Genomic DNA, 19,577 nt, shown 5'->3' on the forward strand with positions numbered 1-19,577 from the left:
CACATGTGAAAAATATAACCAATCAGCATCTAGAGTAGTACGATTCAACCAATCACAGTGCAAGAATTCAAATTGTTTCCAACGAGGTTGAGAAAGCAAGCGGCAAGTTTGCTGCCGACGGCAGTTTATGTTTTGAAAACATGGCGACACGTTTTCTTCCTTTACAAAAGTTTGCCTTTTAAGAACTTAATAGAAATGCAAGCCAACAGAAACACGCTAAGCAAAACCTAAAGAATACAGCAGTAATAAAAATCATTCTTCAAAGGCGAAGTGAAGACAGGCGAAGGCGAAGTGTCGATAAGTGAAAGCGAAGACAAGACGTTCATCGGAATTTACAACACATCCGCGGACTTTCAAAGAATATTCAGGCACTTTTGGGATCGTCTTGGTTGGTTAAGGTTGGTTAAGTAAATTGCATTTTCAATTTGGATTTACGTCGTAATTATTATTTAATTATCCGACTCCTTGTGCTTTCACAATTTGTTCATAATTCGCCAGTTGTTTCGCCAGTAGTTTATTTGCTTGTGGCGAAGTTTCCTCGCTGCGATACTAGAAGCTTTAAACGTAAATGTAACGCAGTGTGTGCATTTAAATAAAGTTTTTGTCTAGGAGAGTTTGTCGCCAGTAATTTTTATTTTTTACATGTATATTATTGAAATAGCGAATTCGCTTGTAAAGCTATGTGCATTTGCAGCTTTGTTTTCTCGCGCCGATAACTGCAGATGTTGTATGTCAAAGGTTTTAAACTGGAAAAATCGGCGTAAAGTGTTCAATGGTTGAATTCTCGTTATATATATATAATAAACAAATTACAGCATAGAAAGTGCTTTGTACAGATTTTATTCACTCGTTGCAAAACTTTGGAAAACTCACTCGTTCGCTACGCTCACTCGTTCGTTTTCTTAAGTTTTGCAACTCGTGAATATAAATCCGTACGGCGCACTTTCTATGAAGTAATCTATATATATAGAAGCAAATAACTTCAAGCAGTTTTTGAATACGAGAATTTCGTTTCTGTCATAACGCAAAAGAGGTTCTGATTTATCACTAGGATATATAGCCATTTAATTTGGAAACAAAATCGAATTATCTGCTGTAAAGCTTTTAAGGGCTTGTAACATCACAGTCGACGGTCATCTCTCAGTAAAACGGCAATCTTATCCCATCATCCCCTAATATCCTTAATAAGTTTTAGCGGAATCGATGTTCGAAATTCAGCGAATTAAAGCTTTATAAAATATAACACCTCTCAAGAAATTTCGCTAATGAATTTTTTAATGAGCAAAGGTCCTGCGCAACTTAAAGATTCTTTCACCGTCTGTCTCCGACTCGGCGACGTCTTCCGACTGAAACAACTGGTTTCGTCGAATTGCACTTGCAAAGTTTGCTATTCTTATAGCATTCGTGCGCAATTATTTCAAGATGGTGGAGGGAGTGGAGCCAAATTTGGGTGTGTGGCTAAGACAACAGAATTTAACACCCAGAGTTACAGTTTAGCTGCATGGCGTTGTAGACAATAAAATGGAATGGACGGTAGTGATCCATTATCTAAAAAGTAATTAAAATAAAGTAAGAGTACTGGCTGCCTGGAATATGACATATGATGACAAAAATAATTTTGTTATTTTCAGTTTGCCAGAGGACCTTTAAAAATACAACAGGTGAAATTGATGTAGTGGTACCACCCTATAAGCATTGCAGTTGGACGATCAGATCACCGTTCGCGAACTCTAGTATACTCCTGGTTGTCAAACATCACAAATTAATGTGCCGGTAAGAAATTTTAGTTATTTTCTTCTTGTTATGATCTTACATAAACGCAATAATATGGTGACTCCTCGTTATCATATTTAACAAATAAAGAAGCCTAAGCCACGTTTTATACTGTCATAAAATACGACGGGAAAACATTTAGAAAACATTCGCCTGCGGCTCATGTTGTCTACATTTCTCGAGTATTTATACGCCACGAGTTAAAATAAAAACGAGATCGAGAAACTGACGCAATTTAATACCATAAGAGTGTCACATGCAAACGCCAGCAAGCTCCTGATTGGCTGACAATGCCAAATCTTGTAATTTGGTTGGCCACTCAAGTACTGATGCTGTCAATTTGTCAAACGCGAATCAATTGAAGCAAAGAATTGAACTGAGTGGAACCGGTTTTTTGGTTTTGAAAAGTCACTGAAAAGTACTTAGATTATATAAAAAACCCTAAGTCAAGCTCACAAAATTTACGCAGTAAACTGTCGAACAGTATGCGAAATTCATTGTAATCACCCCATGAAAATTCTAAACAGCTAGCGTGATTTATTTGGAGCCTTTTTTTATTTGTTTTAAGGTATGCTCGGATTGAGATACGCACTGGCAATGGGGAATATAAGAACGTTTACGTTTGTAACCAAAAGGAACAATTTGCCGTTTTCCTGTTGGACAATTATGTTCATGTCATGTTGTACAGCTACAGATGGCCTTATACAAAATTCAAGGCTAGTTATTTTGCAATAAACAACACAGCTTCAAATGGTAAGTTTATCGTCAAGCAATGTTTCTAAGTACTATTTAAAAGTGATGGTAAGAGTTTTTGCAGACTGTTGGAAAAGTTCGTCCTCGTTTAATTTTATAGTGACAACCAGCGTAAAAAAGTAAGCATTGTTTAAATTTATGTGAATTAACTAAGATAATAATTCAATTTTAATTTAATTAACTATTTTTAATTCTCCTTTAAAAAGCTGAGTACTTCAGTTTATTTTAATTTGAAGAGCTATGTTTACTAGAGCTCATGCTTGATATAAATATTGCAAAAGGCAAGAAAGCTTTTTTGTGAGCATAGTTTAGTGATCTGGATGCGTGGCACACTGGTCTACCTTCTTGCAGCAAACATGCCCCAAGTCCATAGGATGATGCATCTACTGATACTGTTGGGGGGGGGGGGGGGGGGGGGGGGGGTTCAACATCATAATACTGGAGTGTCGCATCACTTGTCAGCTTTTCTCTAATGGCTCGGAGTGCTTTCTCTTGTCTTTCGGACCAATGCCATTCCACGTCTTTGTGCAGTAGCTCTCTTAGTGGCTGAGAGGTCTGCTAGGTTGGGTATGAATTTACTCATGTAATTCACCATTCCAAGGAATCTTAAAAGTGCTGGCTTATCTGCTGGAGATGGCATTTCCTCCACTGCACGCACCTTGCTAGCAACTGGTTTCAATCCGTTCGATGTCAACACATGGCCAATTTATGGAACTTCAGAAGCCAAAATCTTCGTTTTACTTCGGTTGAGCTTCAGTCCAACTTTCCTTGAACGTTCCAACACTTGCTCTAGGCGATGATTGTGCTCAGCTTCATTTCTGCGCGAGATAAGAATATCATCAACGATTGTATTCACTCCACTCAAGTCCTCAAAGGCTTGAGTCATTCTCTTTTGAAAGATTTCGGGGACTGAGTTAATACCAAATGGCATCCTAAGGTACTGGTATCGACCAAATGGTGTGTTGAATGTTAACAGTTCGGAACTTTCTCGTCAAGCTTAATATGCCAAAAGCCAGATGTAGCGTCTAGAACACTAAATACTTTGGTATCACTTAATTCAGCTGCAACTTCTTAAACAGTTTTCATAGGATAATGCTCTCTTCTGATAGCTATATTTAGATCTTGAGTATCTAAACACAATCGCATCTTACCATTTGGTATTTCCACTACTACTAAAGAACTAATTCATTCACTTGGTTCCTCGGCTTTACTAATAATACCAAGTTTTTCCATGCGGTCAAGTTCTTCCTTGACTTTCTCTCTCAGAGTGAAAGGTATTTTGCGAGGTGGATGTACCACTGGACTTACAGTAGGATCAATCTTAATTCGATAAGTACCCTCCAAACATCCAATACCATCGAACACATCTTCATTCTTCTTGAGGATCTCATTAATATCTTGATTATTGTCACTGGACAGGTTTTCCTCCCGTTGGGTATCGACTGAGCTGACTCTCTTGACCAAATTTAAATCATGGCAGGTTTGAAGACCAATTTCTGGAGTGGCTGGACGCTCAATTATTTAAAATTCGACAGGGTTATACTTTCCTCTAAGTTTCACACTGAGTGTAGCTTTACCAATCAGTGGCATCTTGTGGCCTGTATAAGACACAAGTAGGGTTTTTTACTTCCTTATTTTCTCACGTGTCAGTTTACAGTACAAGGCATACGACAAAACATTGCATTGAGCACCAGTGTCTAACTTCATTTTGATTGGAGTTTATTGATCACTACACTTTGCATCCAATTTTTCTGAGTCAGTGGTTTAGTTCCCAAGACCCCAATAAACAACTCAACTGTATCCGAATCATCACATGTGAACTCACTTACTTGTTTAGAGATGTCCCTTGGCTTGGAGCGGCATTTTTTGGAGTAATGATTCCTTTATTTACATTTGTGGCAAACCTGACCATAGGCAGGGCATTTCTGAGGCTGGTGCACTTTTCCGTTCTTCTGCAGTTGAACGGTTTCTTTGTTTGGTAGTGCTTTCCATTTCCTCGTCTCGATTTTCCGGCTGGCTTTTTGGAATGGTCTTTCACATCGTGCACCTCTAGGTCATCCTGTTACACAACCATATTTTTCGCCTGGTTTTCATGAATCTCAGATGACTTGCACATTTCAACTGCTCGCTCCAAATTTAAATCTTTTTCTCGCAGAAGACGTTTCCTGACCTCGTTACTTCTGATAACACACACGATACGATCACGAATTATAGAATCATGCAATTCTCCAGACTCACAGTTTCTTGCAAGCTTTCTCAGTTCCGTGACGATGAACCTAAATAATTGTGACATAATTACCTCTTTACACTAAAATATGCTTATTTTGTATTTGTTCTTTAGCTCCATATCAACATGGCTGGAATGTCACAGTAAACAAAATTACCTCTACAGCGGTCGATGTCAGTTGGTTGCCTCTGAACACCAGCAGCTTAAATTCCACATACATATATGGCTATGTAGCTGTCTGCTTACACAATATCACAAGCCGCATACTTGTAACGAATTTAGAAAATGCGTCATCTTCCAGCACTATGCCGGGAAATCTGAAGCCCTATACGATATACAGAGTGAAAGTCTTTGCTCTTGTCAGAGATGGAATTACAGGTGTTATAACATTGAAAAGCAGCAAGAATATTGAAATACGCACTAAAGAGGATGGTAAGGAATTTCAACGATTTCTGTGCCATTAAGTAAGTGTGATGTTTTGTTTGCGCAGCATGTTGGTACCACGTTTACTTATTGCTTTGCGAAATTTAATGATACTGCCAGACAATTACAGCCTTGTTATATCATCATCATCATCATCATCATCATCATCATCATCATCATTAAGTGGCGATGTCCTTTAAAGCGGACCACCGCATTTCGGGTCGGAACAAAGTTTTCCTTCAAACTTTGCCCAGTGAACTATCTTGGTTCACAAGTAAATGCAACGGCTTTAGTTTTTTGAAATACGTTAAAATATATTTTTTAGAGCCTATAACAGCCAAGGCGACTTAAAGGCTAATTTTGATGGTCACTACAACGAAAAATTACACAAGTTGACGAGCTCGGCACACAAAAACCGCCGACCGAGACAGAAAATTATTATAATCCCATGAAAGGTGGTCCTTGAAAGATTGTAAAAACATGTTTGTTTTAATATTTTTCTTATTTTCAGGTTCGGAAAAATTTATATCTCAACAACCGTCATATCGCTTTTTATAAACATGTCAATCTACCCTGACTTTGCTAGCCGTTATTTTCCAAGTCCAGACCAGACTATTCTAAATACCAGCTGAATTCTACTAAATAGATGCCAGAGAGCACAGAAATCTAAAAATACCTTGCACTTCTTACTTTCTTTTGCCACAGCGACTTCCAACTTTTCGTGTTTTAAGCGAATCTTTCACACGCATTATGCAAATGAGGTTGTAAACCGAACAACGGTTGTTTTCAACAAAAACGGTTAAATTGTAAACTTTTGGCATTGGAAGTAAAAAATACTGGGAGTATAATAGAAAGAAAACTTGCAAATGATATAAGTAGTTAAAATTTACGAATTATTCGGTCTCGAACTTTGCATGCTTTCAAGACAAATGTAACAATTAATTTGCAAAATTTGTTGTGTGCTGAACTTTGACCAATTTTTTAAACAAACCGTTCTAGTTTTTTGAAACTCGCTGTGTTTTATCTATATTTAAATATGAAAGCATTCAAGGTGTAAAATTTAAATAATTCATTCAGTTTTAACTGGTCTAACAAGTTGGAGTAATGTACCTTTTGAAATCAACAATTTGTGACCTCTTAATTCAGTTGACTTGTTTTGATGCCATTTTATAACTTTGCAATGTTATTTAGTTAACCTGCTGTTAAAAGACACATTCCTAAACGTGTTTTGCATACAGTTTTGTATACAGCAGCATTCATTATTCCCAGCGTAAATTCCCGCCGTATTTGTGGTCGCCTAAGCTACTTCCAATAAACCGCCTTACAATTAAACCGAATTTCCGTGACTTTTTTGTGTGTAATGCATAAACAGGATTTGCGTCGGGAAAACCGGACAGTTTGTACCGTCAAAATTCTATTGCTACAATTCACGTTACCTGTTTTAAAGGATGCCCAAAGACATTTGACATTGTTATTCTGTTACTTATTTTATTCATCGTTTAGTGTTAAGTGTTATATAATGGCACGATTTTTAAAACAAATGTTCGGGACAGTTCTGGTAAGTATTGTTACAAAGTTTTGTAATTGGTTCGGCCCTGGGTTCGGCAAATAAAACTTCAAAACAAGATGTCGTGCTTTTTGTCGCGAACGGAAAAGTGTGGCGATTCACGAAACGTTTCAGGTCTCTTCTGCTTGCTTCAGTGCGATAAATCGATAGACAGCCATCTCGTTTCTATACATTTATCACAAGAGGACACTACGGAATGGAAACTTATCCTGGCCAGAGCTGGCTTTTTCGATGTAGAGGGGTCGATTGTCGCAAAAATTAACGTGTGCGCGAAGCACATGGGCACACATATGGAAATTTCTGGCGCACAAGAACAGTTTTTCTTTATCAAGCGCACCAAGGACGTCCACGAAGAAACAAGGGGGGGGGGGGGGTGGGGGGCAAAGAGCCGATATTCCGTAAATCTATTCCGTAAGGCTATTTAGCAGATTACGGTATTTTCGTTTAAGTCGGATCAGGTGCGTAGAGAGTTACCATACACTTTCTCTCACATAAAACTAGTCCAGTCCCTGAACTCTCTCTTCCGCGCGCCCTTTATAGAGGTTGAAGCCAGGAGTGCGAAGAGAGAGTCCAGGATAACTTGCATGTGCATGAGCCAATCCCCCCCTCCCTAAATTGGGGAAAAAAACATATTTGGCAGTACTTTTGAAAACGCGCGGGCACAAATAACGAGCTCAACTACGCAACTGTGCACACTATACTAAAGCAGGATCACCGGAATAACTTTATAAAAGCCTAGCTTGCCAGTCATTGTCTACTTAAAGCTAACGACCAAAACAAAACAAATCGCTATCCATCAATTATTCCTAGTATTTTTTAACTTTTTTATGATTTGGTTTTGTATGAAATTTAGCACAGTTTTTTCTCGCATTTATTCGCGCACTTGGTCGTGTAGTTTAATTCGTCATTTGAGCGAGCAATTCTTACCTTAGCGTAGCCCTAGCGTGCATCTTAAGGCCGTTCGCGCTAATTGTTTATGCGCATCCTTAGGCTATGTTTACACGGGACCGGTCCGGAACGGATCCGGTCCGATTTTCGGACCGGATAGGCCTTCTGTTTACACGGGACCGTTCTGGAACCGGTCCGGAACGGATCCAAAACTGGACCTGCTATTTTGCAGGTCCAGTTATGGATCCGTTCCGGACCGGTTCCAGAACGGTCCCGTGTAAACACCTGGATCGGTTCCAAATGGTTCCATGTAAACAGGTCCGGTCCGGTTCGGAACGGTTTCGGACCGGTCCCGTGTAAACGTAGCCTTAGTGCGCACGTGATTCATGTCGCAACGTCATGCCACGCCATATATTGAGCGCGCGCGCTGTGAAAGCTTTCTGAGCACATATAGGATGGGTAGCCGTTCCGCTCACTTCGCTTGGAGTTTGCTCTTTTAAATGGTCGGTGGCCCCTACTTTTTCTTAACGGACTACTTTTGTTAATTAATATCTACGTTTTGCGAGAAAATGAAAAAAATCTATCGAGTGAAAGTTTGTTTTCATTGTCCGACTGACGTTTGAATTTCGCTTTTTGAGCTTCTCGTTTTGCCGTACGACAGTTTTTAATGCCTTTTTCAGGGTTAAGTCTTACAAAAAGGATATCAACACAGGAATTATTTACGTAACAGACGCCCTTCTACAAAATGTGACTAAGATTGTTTGCCTCCGCTCACTAATCTTCGATATTTTTAACTACAAGCCTTGTAAACAGTGATGAATTTCGCGTGCCAATTTTGCAAAATCAGGGTAGTTTTCCACACGCTTTATCTCGGAAACAAAGTCGGTGGCCGCAGTAAAAATTTTAAAAAAATCTATCGAGTAGAACATTTAGGCGCGAACGTCCTTAAGCAAGTGACGCCACACTCCTCGCTTCTGATTGGTTCCTTCTGAGCATGCGCATGCAAGTTATCCTGGACCCTCTTTTCGCATGCCCGGGTTCAACCCCTATAAAGGGCGCGCGGAAGGGAGAGTTCAGAGACTCTGAAAAGAAATAAAAATAAATGTAAAAATAAATTAGGAATTACACGGCTAAAGGAAGGTCTTTTATAGCTGGTGAGTCATTAAGGCCCTTTCTTAGTTTTTTTGCCTTTGCCATTAGGGGTGGATCATTAGATTATTATGGGGGTGGGGTCCAATCCATTACCCTTTTATATACCATTTTGACAGGAAAGGCACCCCTTTCATATATCGAAAACACATGAAGTCTTGATGTCAGTTTTACGTAGCGTTTAATAAATTTACATAATACAGTAATAAGGTTTCTTCGAAATATTTTAATTGAAGACCCTTTTAAATACTTAAAAAACCGATATCCCGACCCTTTGATAAATCTCAACTTGTGAAATTCCTGGCCTTTTATATACCTGAAGCGTAGCCTCCCCGTATAGGCTATTAAAGACCCCCTCCCCTTGGTGGTGGTTGTGGTGGTGGGCGGGGGGCGGGGGGGGGGGGGGGAGAGGAAGGGCGTTGTTCAGAGACGTTTTTTGTTATAAGCTTCAAGGTAGTTGTGGAAACTGAAACTTCTATAAAGCGTCATCTAAACATGAAATCCAAATGGATAAGCAAAAAAGTCGAAAGATGAAGAACCAAGTGATTAGTTCTGAACAGATTGGTTATAATGTTTTGGCCGTGTCACGTCAGTTTCCGTTTTGACCGAGTGATCTATATTTGAGTCAAGAAAACAGACAAGTAATTTTTTGAGAAAAGTATTTCTTTGAAAAGTATTTTATTTGCAATGAGATAGTGCTTTCCTTTCCTTTTTTGGAGGAAAATGATATGATCTCAGAGTGTAGTACACTCTTTTTTGTAAGAAAATATTCTTAGTTTTCTGCCGATTTTAGGCTGAAAATATTCTTATGAACATTATTAGAAAATACCGTTTGACATTTCCGTTTTAGCAAGTATTGGGTAATCAATTACAAGTGTCTGGTGTCCAGATCTGTATCGTGTTACATTGTGCACATGTACCATTGCTTTTCGTTGCAGCCTGGCCGTTTTGGCGTTAAAACAAAGCATTCCTCACAGAGATAAAGTGACGGAAATGAAAATACCTGATTTTGTTTCAACTAAAACTACCGGTATATTCTTTTTCAAATCTCAGCCTCGGATTTATTCCTAAAATATTATTATTAAAAATTTGCAAATTTCAGCCTCGAGATTCTTATAAACTACATTCTTATAAAATAAAAAGAATGTAAGTTGTACCGTGCAGTGGCGACAGGGATCAGAGACGTTTCTAACCTGCGATCAGGCGTTATTTTTCTCGATCGCAGGTTAAGACGTTTCTTGTTATAAGCTTAAACTGAAATTTGTGTAAGGTGTGATAGCACATCGTAACATGAAGACCAAATGGATAAGCAAAAAAGTCGAACGAACCGAGATAAAGAACCACGCTATAAGTTCTAAAAAGATTTAGTTATAAATTATTGGCCGTGTCACGTCAGTTTCCGTTTTGTCACGGAAAAACTCGCCCCAGGGATCTAATTGGAGTCAAGGAAACAGACTTGTAAGTATTTTTTTGAGTAGCGCACGTATTTCTATGAAAAGTATTTCATTTGCAATAAGGCAGTGCTTTTCTTTTCTTTTTTGGAGGAGAATATCTCCTATTGCACTCAGAGGGAAGATAATTGGACGTCGATACTCACAAATGTGTAAGTATAAGATGTGTGTAAATAAAATTCAGCTCGCACGAGCGAGCTTTGAAGTATTAAAATACCTAATACACAGAGATAGACTAAAACTTAATGATGTCTGTGTATGTAACAAAGAAGTTAAAAACGAAATTCATCAGGAAGAAAGGCAATTAAGGCCACAAAGGACCGTCTTCAGCTACTTCTTGCAAAATGGAAGGTAACAGGAGAAATTATTGTTTTTAACTTCGTACAGGTATGTGATAATTTAATTAAAATGTCACGAATTCTTTATTTCAATGTGTGGTGTTAAAATTGAACTTATTTACTGAGAAAGCGTTTAGATTCCAAAAAATAACAAAACTGTTAACTCAACAATAGAAAGCAGCAAAACCTAAGAGTACACAATCCAATAAGTTTACCTGACCAAGTTTAGCAGTCAACGCAACTGCATTATTAATTCGCATCAGTACGAATTCAAAGTTCCAGGACGAATAATTCGCCGTTTTTAACCGCTTAAATCGTTTGCAAGTGATCATTCTGTGAAATCACCCGTATTTTTGACTTGCAATGCCGAAAGTCAACAAATAAACCGTTTTTGTTGAAAACAACCGTTGTTCGGTTTACAACCTCATTTGCATAATGCGTGTGAAAGATTCGCTTAAAACACGAAAAGTTGGAAGTCGCTGTGGCAAAAGAAAGTAAGAAGTGCAAGGTATTTTTAGATTTCTGTGCTCTCTGGCATCTATTTAGTAGAATTCAGCTGGTATTTAGAATAGTCTGGTCTGGACTTGGAAAATAACGGCTAGCAAAGTCAGGGTAGATTGACATGTTTATAAAAAGCGATATGACGGTTGTTGAGATATAAATTTTTCCGAACCTGAAAATAAGAAAAATATTAAAACAAACATGTTTTTACAATCTTTCAAGGACCACCTTTCATGGGATTATAATAATTTTCTGTCTCGGTCGGCGGTTTTTGTGTGCCGAGCTCGTCAACTTGTGTAATTTTTATACCTAATCGTACCTTTTTGGTACGCTTCGGCGGCATATCAGGCGAGTTTGGTCGAGCCATGGTTCGTATTTTGGCGAGACGCAGTCGAGCCAAAATACCCATGGTGAGACCAAACGAGCCTGATGTGCCGCCGAAGCGTACCAAAAAGGTACTATTAGGTATTTACCGTACCCAAATTCAGCCAAAAATCCGGTGATATTATTCGATCTGTTGAAGCCATGCTTGCCAGACACGTAGTACAAAATGTGTTGACCTGCTTGTATTGATACTTTTTTGGTCTTCAACACTTTTATCAAGTCCTCTTCCTACATTTTTTTACTCGTTTGTTTGGAGTTTCATTCCCTAAATTTTCAAAATCCAAATTAAGCGAACAATTTGGAAACTCCGACTCCATTGTTTCAGTGTGAATGTTTCAGTACTTGTCGGCAAACATCGCGCAATTGGCGAGCGCGCTCAAGTTTAGTTTTGGAGGGAAAGTTTTTCTCATTTTACGACCGGTAAACACCAGATAATTAAAAATACTAGTTTCTGTTTTATTGGTAAAACCTCTTTTCAATTCATCGTACAGAAACACTACTTTAATTCAAAGTGACCGTGATATGGTGGCATATCAGGTCAGTGACTTGATATCGTAGGATATCAGGACAGTAGATCGCGCTTCTGATTGGCTACTTGCGAATTTGGGTACGGTAATTCGTTGTAGTGACCATCAAAATTAGCCTTTAAGTCGCCTTGGCTGTTATAGGCTCTAAAAAATATATTTTAACGTATTTCAAAAAACTAAAGCCGTTGCATTTACTTGTGAACCAAGATAGTTCACTGGGCAAAGTTTGAAGGAAAACTTTGTTCCGACCCGAAATGCGGTGGTCCGCTTTAAAGGGATGCTACTAAAAGTGGTAACGGGGAGCCGGGAACCGGGAACGACCGGGAACCGGGAACCGGAGTCTGGGAACGAGTGTACAGCGGTAATCCGGAAAAGAATTCAAAATGGCGGACGAAAACACAGAAAAGGGACTGGGAACTAGTGTTCGAATTCGATTGTCGGAGCAAGTCGACTTTTCGTGTGTTTTTGTTCTCTATTCGCCGTTCCGAGGACTCATGAAGGTGCTGTTTAGGCGGAATTTTGGGACGAGTTGCAAGGTAGGTGAAGAATCATTAATATTTTCCTGGAGTTGTAAATATTTTTCCCCGATTGTTACATCCATAAAGTTTCATCGTGTGCAATCTGGGCAAGGTAGACAACCTGGATTTTTGGTAGACTTTTTTAAAAGTTCGATGATCATGACGCAGCAATACTACGCGTACGAGATCAACTGTTCCACGAACAACCAAAATTTCTTTATAGGCAGTCGGTTCTTTTCTTTTCCTGGGCTAAGCTCTGTTCATGTGATACATCGTGGCGCACTGTGTATAATTTGCGCCGACGAAATGCCGAAGGCTGAAGACTAACTTTCATTACGAAAGTAATCGAATGTGGAATGTTCCATTCTGGTGGATTAACCGAACTTCCATCCGCCGTGCATCTAAAATGCATGCTGATATCAGCTGCTGTTATTAAGCACAATAATTATGAAAATTGCAGGAAATTTTTTTGAGTATTTATTTCATGATAAAGGAAATAGAGAACTTCTGTCACAAGGTTGTAAACCTCATGTCAGCAGGACATGCAACTGTGTATAAGAAATTCTTTAGACACTTTGGCAATGGGAAAATGTGTGCGTTTTTTTTTTATTTATACTATTGCAAGTGCAATTGTGAACCACATTGAATCTTAAAGAATGCTTAGTTAACACAAAGTTCAAGCACAATTCCTCACTTGGAAATCACCAATTTGCTTGTTGAAATACTTTTACAATGTCAATTTTTACCTTGTGGCCAGTAATAGAAAAGACAAAACTCCTAATGAGTCCATGCATTAATTTCTGAAAATTTCCAACACCCCTCCCCAAACCACCAGTCGCTAATGCTATAATTGATTATGGAAACCGAGGTAAGCTCAGGCTTGATGGGTCACTGGGCTCACAGTCAGACTTAACCAACAGCTGTGATTCCGTAACCCCTATTGCAATCACGATACACAACGATCATGTACTTCTCACGACAGATTGTGTCTTTTGCGTGCTTCATCATTGGTTTTCAAACATGGCATAGTATCTTGGACTTTACATGAAGATTTGTTCCATTTATGAAAAGAAAATAACTATTTGGTGATGGCTGTTCACCAGTTTATTGTATGCTGTTATATTTCAGCACACTGATCATAGCTGTATTTCATTTTTGCAGGTCTGGCAGTTGACTAAAGGACAGACAACAAATAGAGACTAGTATTTACCTACTGTAAAATGAAAATAAATTTGAAATTCTTTTCTTCTCATTCTGTCTGCTGATCATTTTGTGTTTTGTACAAGTGACTGGGGGATGTTCTTTCCAGCCCACACCTCTTGACAGCCTCGTGCAAAGCTCAGTGTGTTGCATTACGGTATATTTCTGTGTCATAGTTTGTTTTGGTGAATCTGTAAATGAATTCCGAACACTATGTGTTTTGTACAAATTATGACAGCAAAACACATCATTTGTAAGCAGTTTGTTATTTATGGCACACAACTCGTTTTATTTTTTTGCAATGATATGAATTCGGAATGAATGCATGCAGTTGGGGAATGACATATACAGAAAATCAATATTCACAACATTGCAAGGTTGTCTTTATTTCAATGTAAAAGGTAAATCAGTGTAATTATACACCCCTGGAGAACTACAATTATCATTTACAGTACAGCTTTAATAGCACATGTTAAATTTAAATTTTTCCTTTTATGCAATACCATGTGTACGAAGAAAAAGTGATTTTCAGGGACAATGATGTACACTGTATTATACTGAATAGCATTTTGGAAATGCTACAAATATTCAGTGTTGCCTACAAAAATTGTTTGGTTCAAAAGCAAAATAAAAGTCACCATTCATATTACTATCTAACAACCTACAAATGCCAGAAAAAATTGTTTTTAAGTCAAGAGATAGATGTACTTGGGAACTTTGTTAACGAGAGTGGGACAATGCATAAATATGACTAGCACGCAACAATTTACGAACGTATGATCGATCGGATAACAAACCAAGCCAATATATATCTGCTAATGTTACGCAACGCTTAGGTTCCATCCTGTCAAATGAAACCAATCCCGCAACTGTAGTGGAAAATACAGCATATTATGACTTACCCTACTATTCGACTGCATTTCAATAAAACATAATTTAATTTTCGAAATGAGCTATTTCGAAGCTATTGATCAGCGTGCAAGCTCCTTGCTCCCAGCCTCCCACAGCCGTCCTTTGCGTTGCGTTGTGTGTAAATGTGGATTCGAACACTGGCCTTGCTTGAAAGATTCCTTCTAGAAAGAAATAAACATTCGAATTCTTCTTATACACCTCGGCACGTCCACAAGTTCGCAAATGTCTGCGTTCGTCCGCCACGATCGGTGAACCAAAAGGCGGATTCGGACCTTCCCATTGGCTGAAAGACCAGATGGCCCTGTCCTAATATACTGGAATAATCTGGACTGGTAACACTAAGCATTTACCTTCATCAATAAGCTACATTTTACTCCGTTTCTGTGTTTTTCGTCCGCCATTTTGAACTCTTATACGGATTACCGCTGTACACTCGTTCCCAGACTCCCGTTCCCGGTCGTTCCTGGTTCCCCGTTACCACTTTTAGTAGCATCCGCTTTAAAGGACATCGCCACTTAATTACACGAAGACGCTTAAAGAAGCCACACCACAATATTTGAAGACATTTTTTCTGCTCTGCAAAATAATTTTCAAATTTAAAGTTGCTTGAATATAATAGTTTTCTGAGCTAGCCCCTTTAAGTATTAGGTAATGAGTAACCAACGAGGAACGTAGTGCCGAGTTGGTTTTAATGATATCTCCATGTGAAAAGAATACTTTTAATGAAATCGCGAGCTGATTTTTCAGTGTAATTAAAATAAAACCAAGCATCTGATCAAAAGAATGCTCTCGCTCCCAGATTTTCCGCAGGCTCTTATCCACTCATGTTTCTTTTAACGCTTCAAGCTCGACGGACTTCTGAAGGAAAATAGGGGTTAATTCTAGTCTATATCGGCGTGAAGTTTGTTGAAAATTGTAAAATTGGCCGTTCACTTGTGGTCATAGGTGCAAGTGCAGGTGCAGGCCATTTTTTTCGGGTGTAAGAGGAACGAGGTTGGCAACAGTTTCCAGTTTTGAAGTGCTCTTGTTCTCCTTGCACTTAAAATAAAGCCGAAAAAATTGTCGCCCTGCCTTGTAACAGTTATGTTTGATACAGTATTCATAAATTATCCTCGTACAGCGCTAAAATTCCATGAATGTTTATCAAGAAACAGTAAACTATAGCTACCACTTCCTATTACACCTTTCGGCCTAGTCACGTATGCTAAAGAGTATGTTTCTGTTCTAAGGACAACTTTTCCCAAGCTATTCCACTTTTAATGAAAGTAATTTTTTAAAAAGTAACGATTTAAAATTTTGTTAGTTTACTAAACTATGGTCACAAAAAAATTTTGCTGCGTACGTAGCACTGACAATGGTAAAGAATTTAAATTGATTAGTTTATTTATCAATGGTTTCTATTACTATGATCACGTAAACACCCCCCCCCCCTCACCAAAAAACATCCTCGTATTACAATTTCTTTGGTTCCTTTGTTAACAGTAGCTCTGGATCTTAGAATAGTACGAAACAATTTTTTTCTTTATTATTTAGTTCCTGGCGCTGTTTCATGGGTGTATGCGTACAGTCGAGATTCTAACAGTCTTGTGATTAAATGGTCTTCTATACCCGAAGAGGATACCCATGGAGTTCTTCTTGGCTATGTAGTGTACTTCAGGCGTTACAACTCGAACGAAAACTTTACCATCTTCCACGTTAACGCAAGTACCCGAGTGTTTAAGATAACTGATCTGATGGAGGCCACAACGTACAGAATCATAGTTGCAGGTCGTACATCTGTAGGAGAGGGAGGCTCTTCTTATAGTATTGAAAGCACAGGTTTGTAGTCACCTGTTTTGGGCATTTACGGTTGCGTTTTCTAAAATAAGACAATTTCCGTAATAGCAGGCTTATTCTGGTCGCTGGTAACCTTGCGCTGACACTACTGTAATGATGGCTTTTGTTAATGTCCTTGTAACGCTACACCATCGACGCGAGTGGAATAATTTTTTTCTTAATTTTAAACAGCCAGTTAGCACTACTAGTTATCATAGCCAACTCGGAGCTACGGGCCTCGTTGGCTATAACTATATCATATCCAACAAGCGCGAGTGGAATAGTTGTTTTATTAAAAACATCCAAAGTAATAAGTAGTACCATCGAATGGTATATGAACTCATATACCATTGTCTTTTAATCAAACAAAACTCAGGAATTGCAATGTACCATTGCTAGTTTCTAATCATACAGGGTATCTGTTATGTACGGATGAGGGGTAACGATGACTCCTGACCATATATGGGCATCGTGCGTTTTGTTAGGTAATAAGTTGTGGTATCTATCTTTTGGTAAGTGTACTTGACAACGTTAAGCAAAGGCAGTTAAATATAATTATTTGTTAAGCATAGATATAAGCATAGATCTAGCGATAAAAAAGTTGTTCAACCTGCAATGACGACACGAGAAACTGAACGATTTTATAACTTTTGCACATTTCTTTTTACAGTTTGTGTTAGGAACTTAAGTAACGGAACAGGTGAAATCTCTGTAACAAGAAACTCGTACTATAGAGGATATTGCAATTGGGAAATCCATTCACCGTTAATGAACTCCAATATACTTCTGGTTGTTGAACATCTCCAAATGTATTGCTGGTAAGAACAGTCGAAAATTTCCTTGTAGTAATGATCCTTCAACGAGACTTTAAATTTAGTTTCTTAAAACATAAAAAAATTTATTTTCAGAAACACATAATTTAATCTGGGATTTGACGTAATCATCTCCTAGCTTCTGGTTGAGAAACTTCCTGTCATCCGGGAGATCTTTCTGCGCTTCGTACATGAAAATAAGACGAGCGTGGTTCCTTCCTCCTTCGCTGATGATCTCAACGAACCAAGACAATTTTCCCCTCCTCCACTTCCTGTTTTCCATTATACTTAACAATTAGACTACGAGCCCGAGTTTTCCATGAGCGGACAGTCAACGAGGCGCAGTCGAGTTGACTATCACTCATATAAAAGTAAGGCGAGAAGTCTAATTGTTGTAATAAAAATTCTAAAGGACTGCAGTTCAAATCCTACATTTTTATGTACTTTTAAGTCAAAAATCAAGAAAAATTGACAACGGGCACGCAATCGCGTTCTATCAGCGAATAAATCAATCAGGAATGAAGATTGGTCACAAACAAATGTCTGAGGAAGCCCACTGTAAGCGAACGACCTCCAAAGGCGGTTTATTAACAAATAAAAAAAGGAAGTAGAGTCTCATTTGCTATGGAAGAATACAATGATCAGAATGTAAGGGCAGTCGTAAATTAGTATTCAGAAAATCCAAATTAGCACGCGGGAATCTAAATTAGTATTCAGGAAATCCGAAGCAGTGAGTGAAATCAACACAGTATGCTACTATTATGGTCTCTGGGATACCCGCGAATGTTGCATATCTCCTTGTTTTTACAAGGAGATATGCAGTCAATAGTTAAAACTATTGACTGATAGATCGCGATCTTGTGTGTGGGTTGCCATAAAAGAACGGCCACTCGCCTTTAAACTTCAACTCGATAAACAAAATAAAAGAATCGGGCAATATGCATCCTGGTTCTTTATTCTGCGAGGCTATACTATTTACTTTTTACAACAGAGGGCAGTGTACGAAATTTAATCGGTGGACTATAATTCATCTTTTTCAGTGTATCTTTTGTTTTTTCACTGTTGTATTCAGGTATGGTTCAATTATATCTCAAGGCGGGCAAAACAAGAACTTTTGTGGAGAAAACGAACCATTTGTAGTTCTCATTTTGGGAAGCTACGTCAGAGTTAGCATGTACGGATATGATACTGCATTGAAGGCTCGTTATTTTGTGATGAACGACACAGGCTCAGATGGTATGTTATTCTTAAAACTAAAAGCAATGCTAATCTCTGGCCAAATGACCTCTCCTAACACTAAAATGTGCTTATTATGTATTAATTTTCTAGCTTCATATCAACATGGCTGGAACGTCACAGTAGGCAACGTTAACTCTACAGCGGTCTATGTTAGTTGGTTGCCCCTGAACACCACTGGCTTAAATTCCACGGACATTTATGGTTATACAGCTGTACCCTTACACAATGTTACAAACAACATATTTTTGATGAATACCTCATCCTCTAATGCTGTGGTACGCAATCTAAGGCCTTACACGTGGTACAGAGTGATAGTCGTTGCTCTGGTCAGAGATGGAGTTACAGGTGCTACAACTTTGAAAAGCAGCAAGAACATTGACATTCGCACTCAAGAGGATGGTGAGTATTTTCTAGAGATTCTTTCGTGTTTGGGGAGGCTAATTGGCGAGCCTGCAAGCCTGAACCCTTTCTACGAGTTGTCAGCCTTTTTTTGCGAGCCTTGAAAGTTTCCGGCGCCAAAAAATCCAAAAGAACACAAGGCCCTATTATGGTCTTTTTGCGGTCCATTGTTGTTTTCAATTAACTATGGCCGATACGTATTTGTTCGAATGGCCGTACAAATATAATGCAGGCAGAATGTTAAGGTGGCAGAATCTCTCTGTCGGCGAGGTTTTGTTATGTTTTGGTTGCGATTGTTCTACGAATAGCCCAATTTCGATATTTTAAAATTCAGCCTAAAACAATAGACATTACGCGGCTCTGGGGAATAAACCCCACAAACTCTATAGTTTATTCCCCGGAGCCTCGTACTGAAGTCTATTGTTTTAGGCTGAATTTTAATATATCGAAATTGGGCTATTCGTTTTTCCAAAACTCTTTTTAAACATTAGAGTGTTTCTGTCGAGGAACTATCGGCTGATAGTTGTCCCGCGGAAATTTAATGTTCTTAAAACAAATATTAGCCCGAGAAGCGAAGCTTCGAGGGCTAATATGCTAGTTTTAAGAACATCAAATTCATTATTTTTTACTTTTCAGGATAAAAAAACTCAGTTGAAAGCCGAAATTTAAAAAAAACAAACAAAACCAGAAAAGAAACCCAC

The 19,577-nt window shown here is 38.6% G+C and overlaps 1 protein-coding gene across 1 annotated transcript in view; it reads left to right on the forward strand.

Annotated features, from left to right (window-relative positions):
• The window catches only part of LOC144636993 (phosphatidylinositol phosphatase PTPRQ-like), a gene marked incomplete at its 3' end in the record, with an annotated part of 62,977 nt that overhangs the window by 7,719 nt on the left and 35,681 nt on the right, over positions 1 to 19,577 (forward strand). Inside the window, exons 4-10 of the mRNA XM_078496174.1 lie at positions 1,632 to 1,773; positions 2,342 to 2,526; positions 4,868 to 5,185; positions 16,145 to 16,429; positions 17,097 to 17,244; positions 18,311 to 18,474; positions 18,568 to 18,876. Coding sequence (XP_078352300.1) covers positions 1,632 to 1,773; positions 2,342 to 2,526; positions 4,868 to 5,185; positions 16,145 to 16,429; positions 17,097 to 17,244; positions 18,311 to 18,474; positions 18,568 to 18,876 — 1,551 coding nt within the window. The remainder of the gene's footprint in view (positions 1 to 1,631; positions 1,774 to 2,341; positions 2,527 to 4,867; positions 5,186 to 16,144; positions 16,430 to 17,096; positions 17,245 to 18,310; positions 18,475 to 18,567; positions 18,877 to 19,577) is intronic.

Source organism: Oculina patagonica, chromosome 13 (assembly GCF_052425735.1).
Source record: "Oculina patagonica isolate OP01 chromosome 13, crgOcupat, whole genome shotgun sequence".
Taxonomy (NCBI): Eukaryota; Metazoa; Cnidaria; class Anthozoa; order Scleractinia; family Oculinidae; genus Oculina; species Oculina patagonica.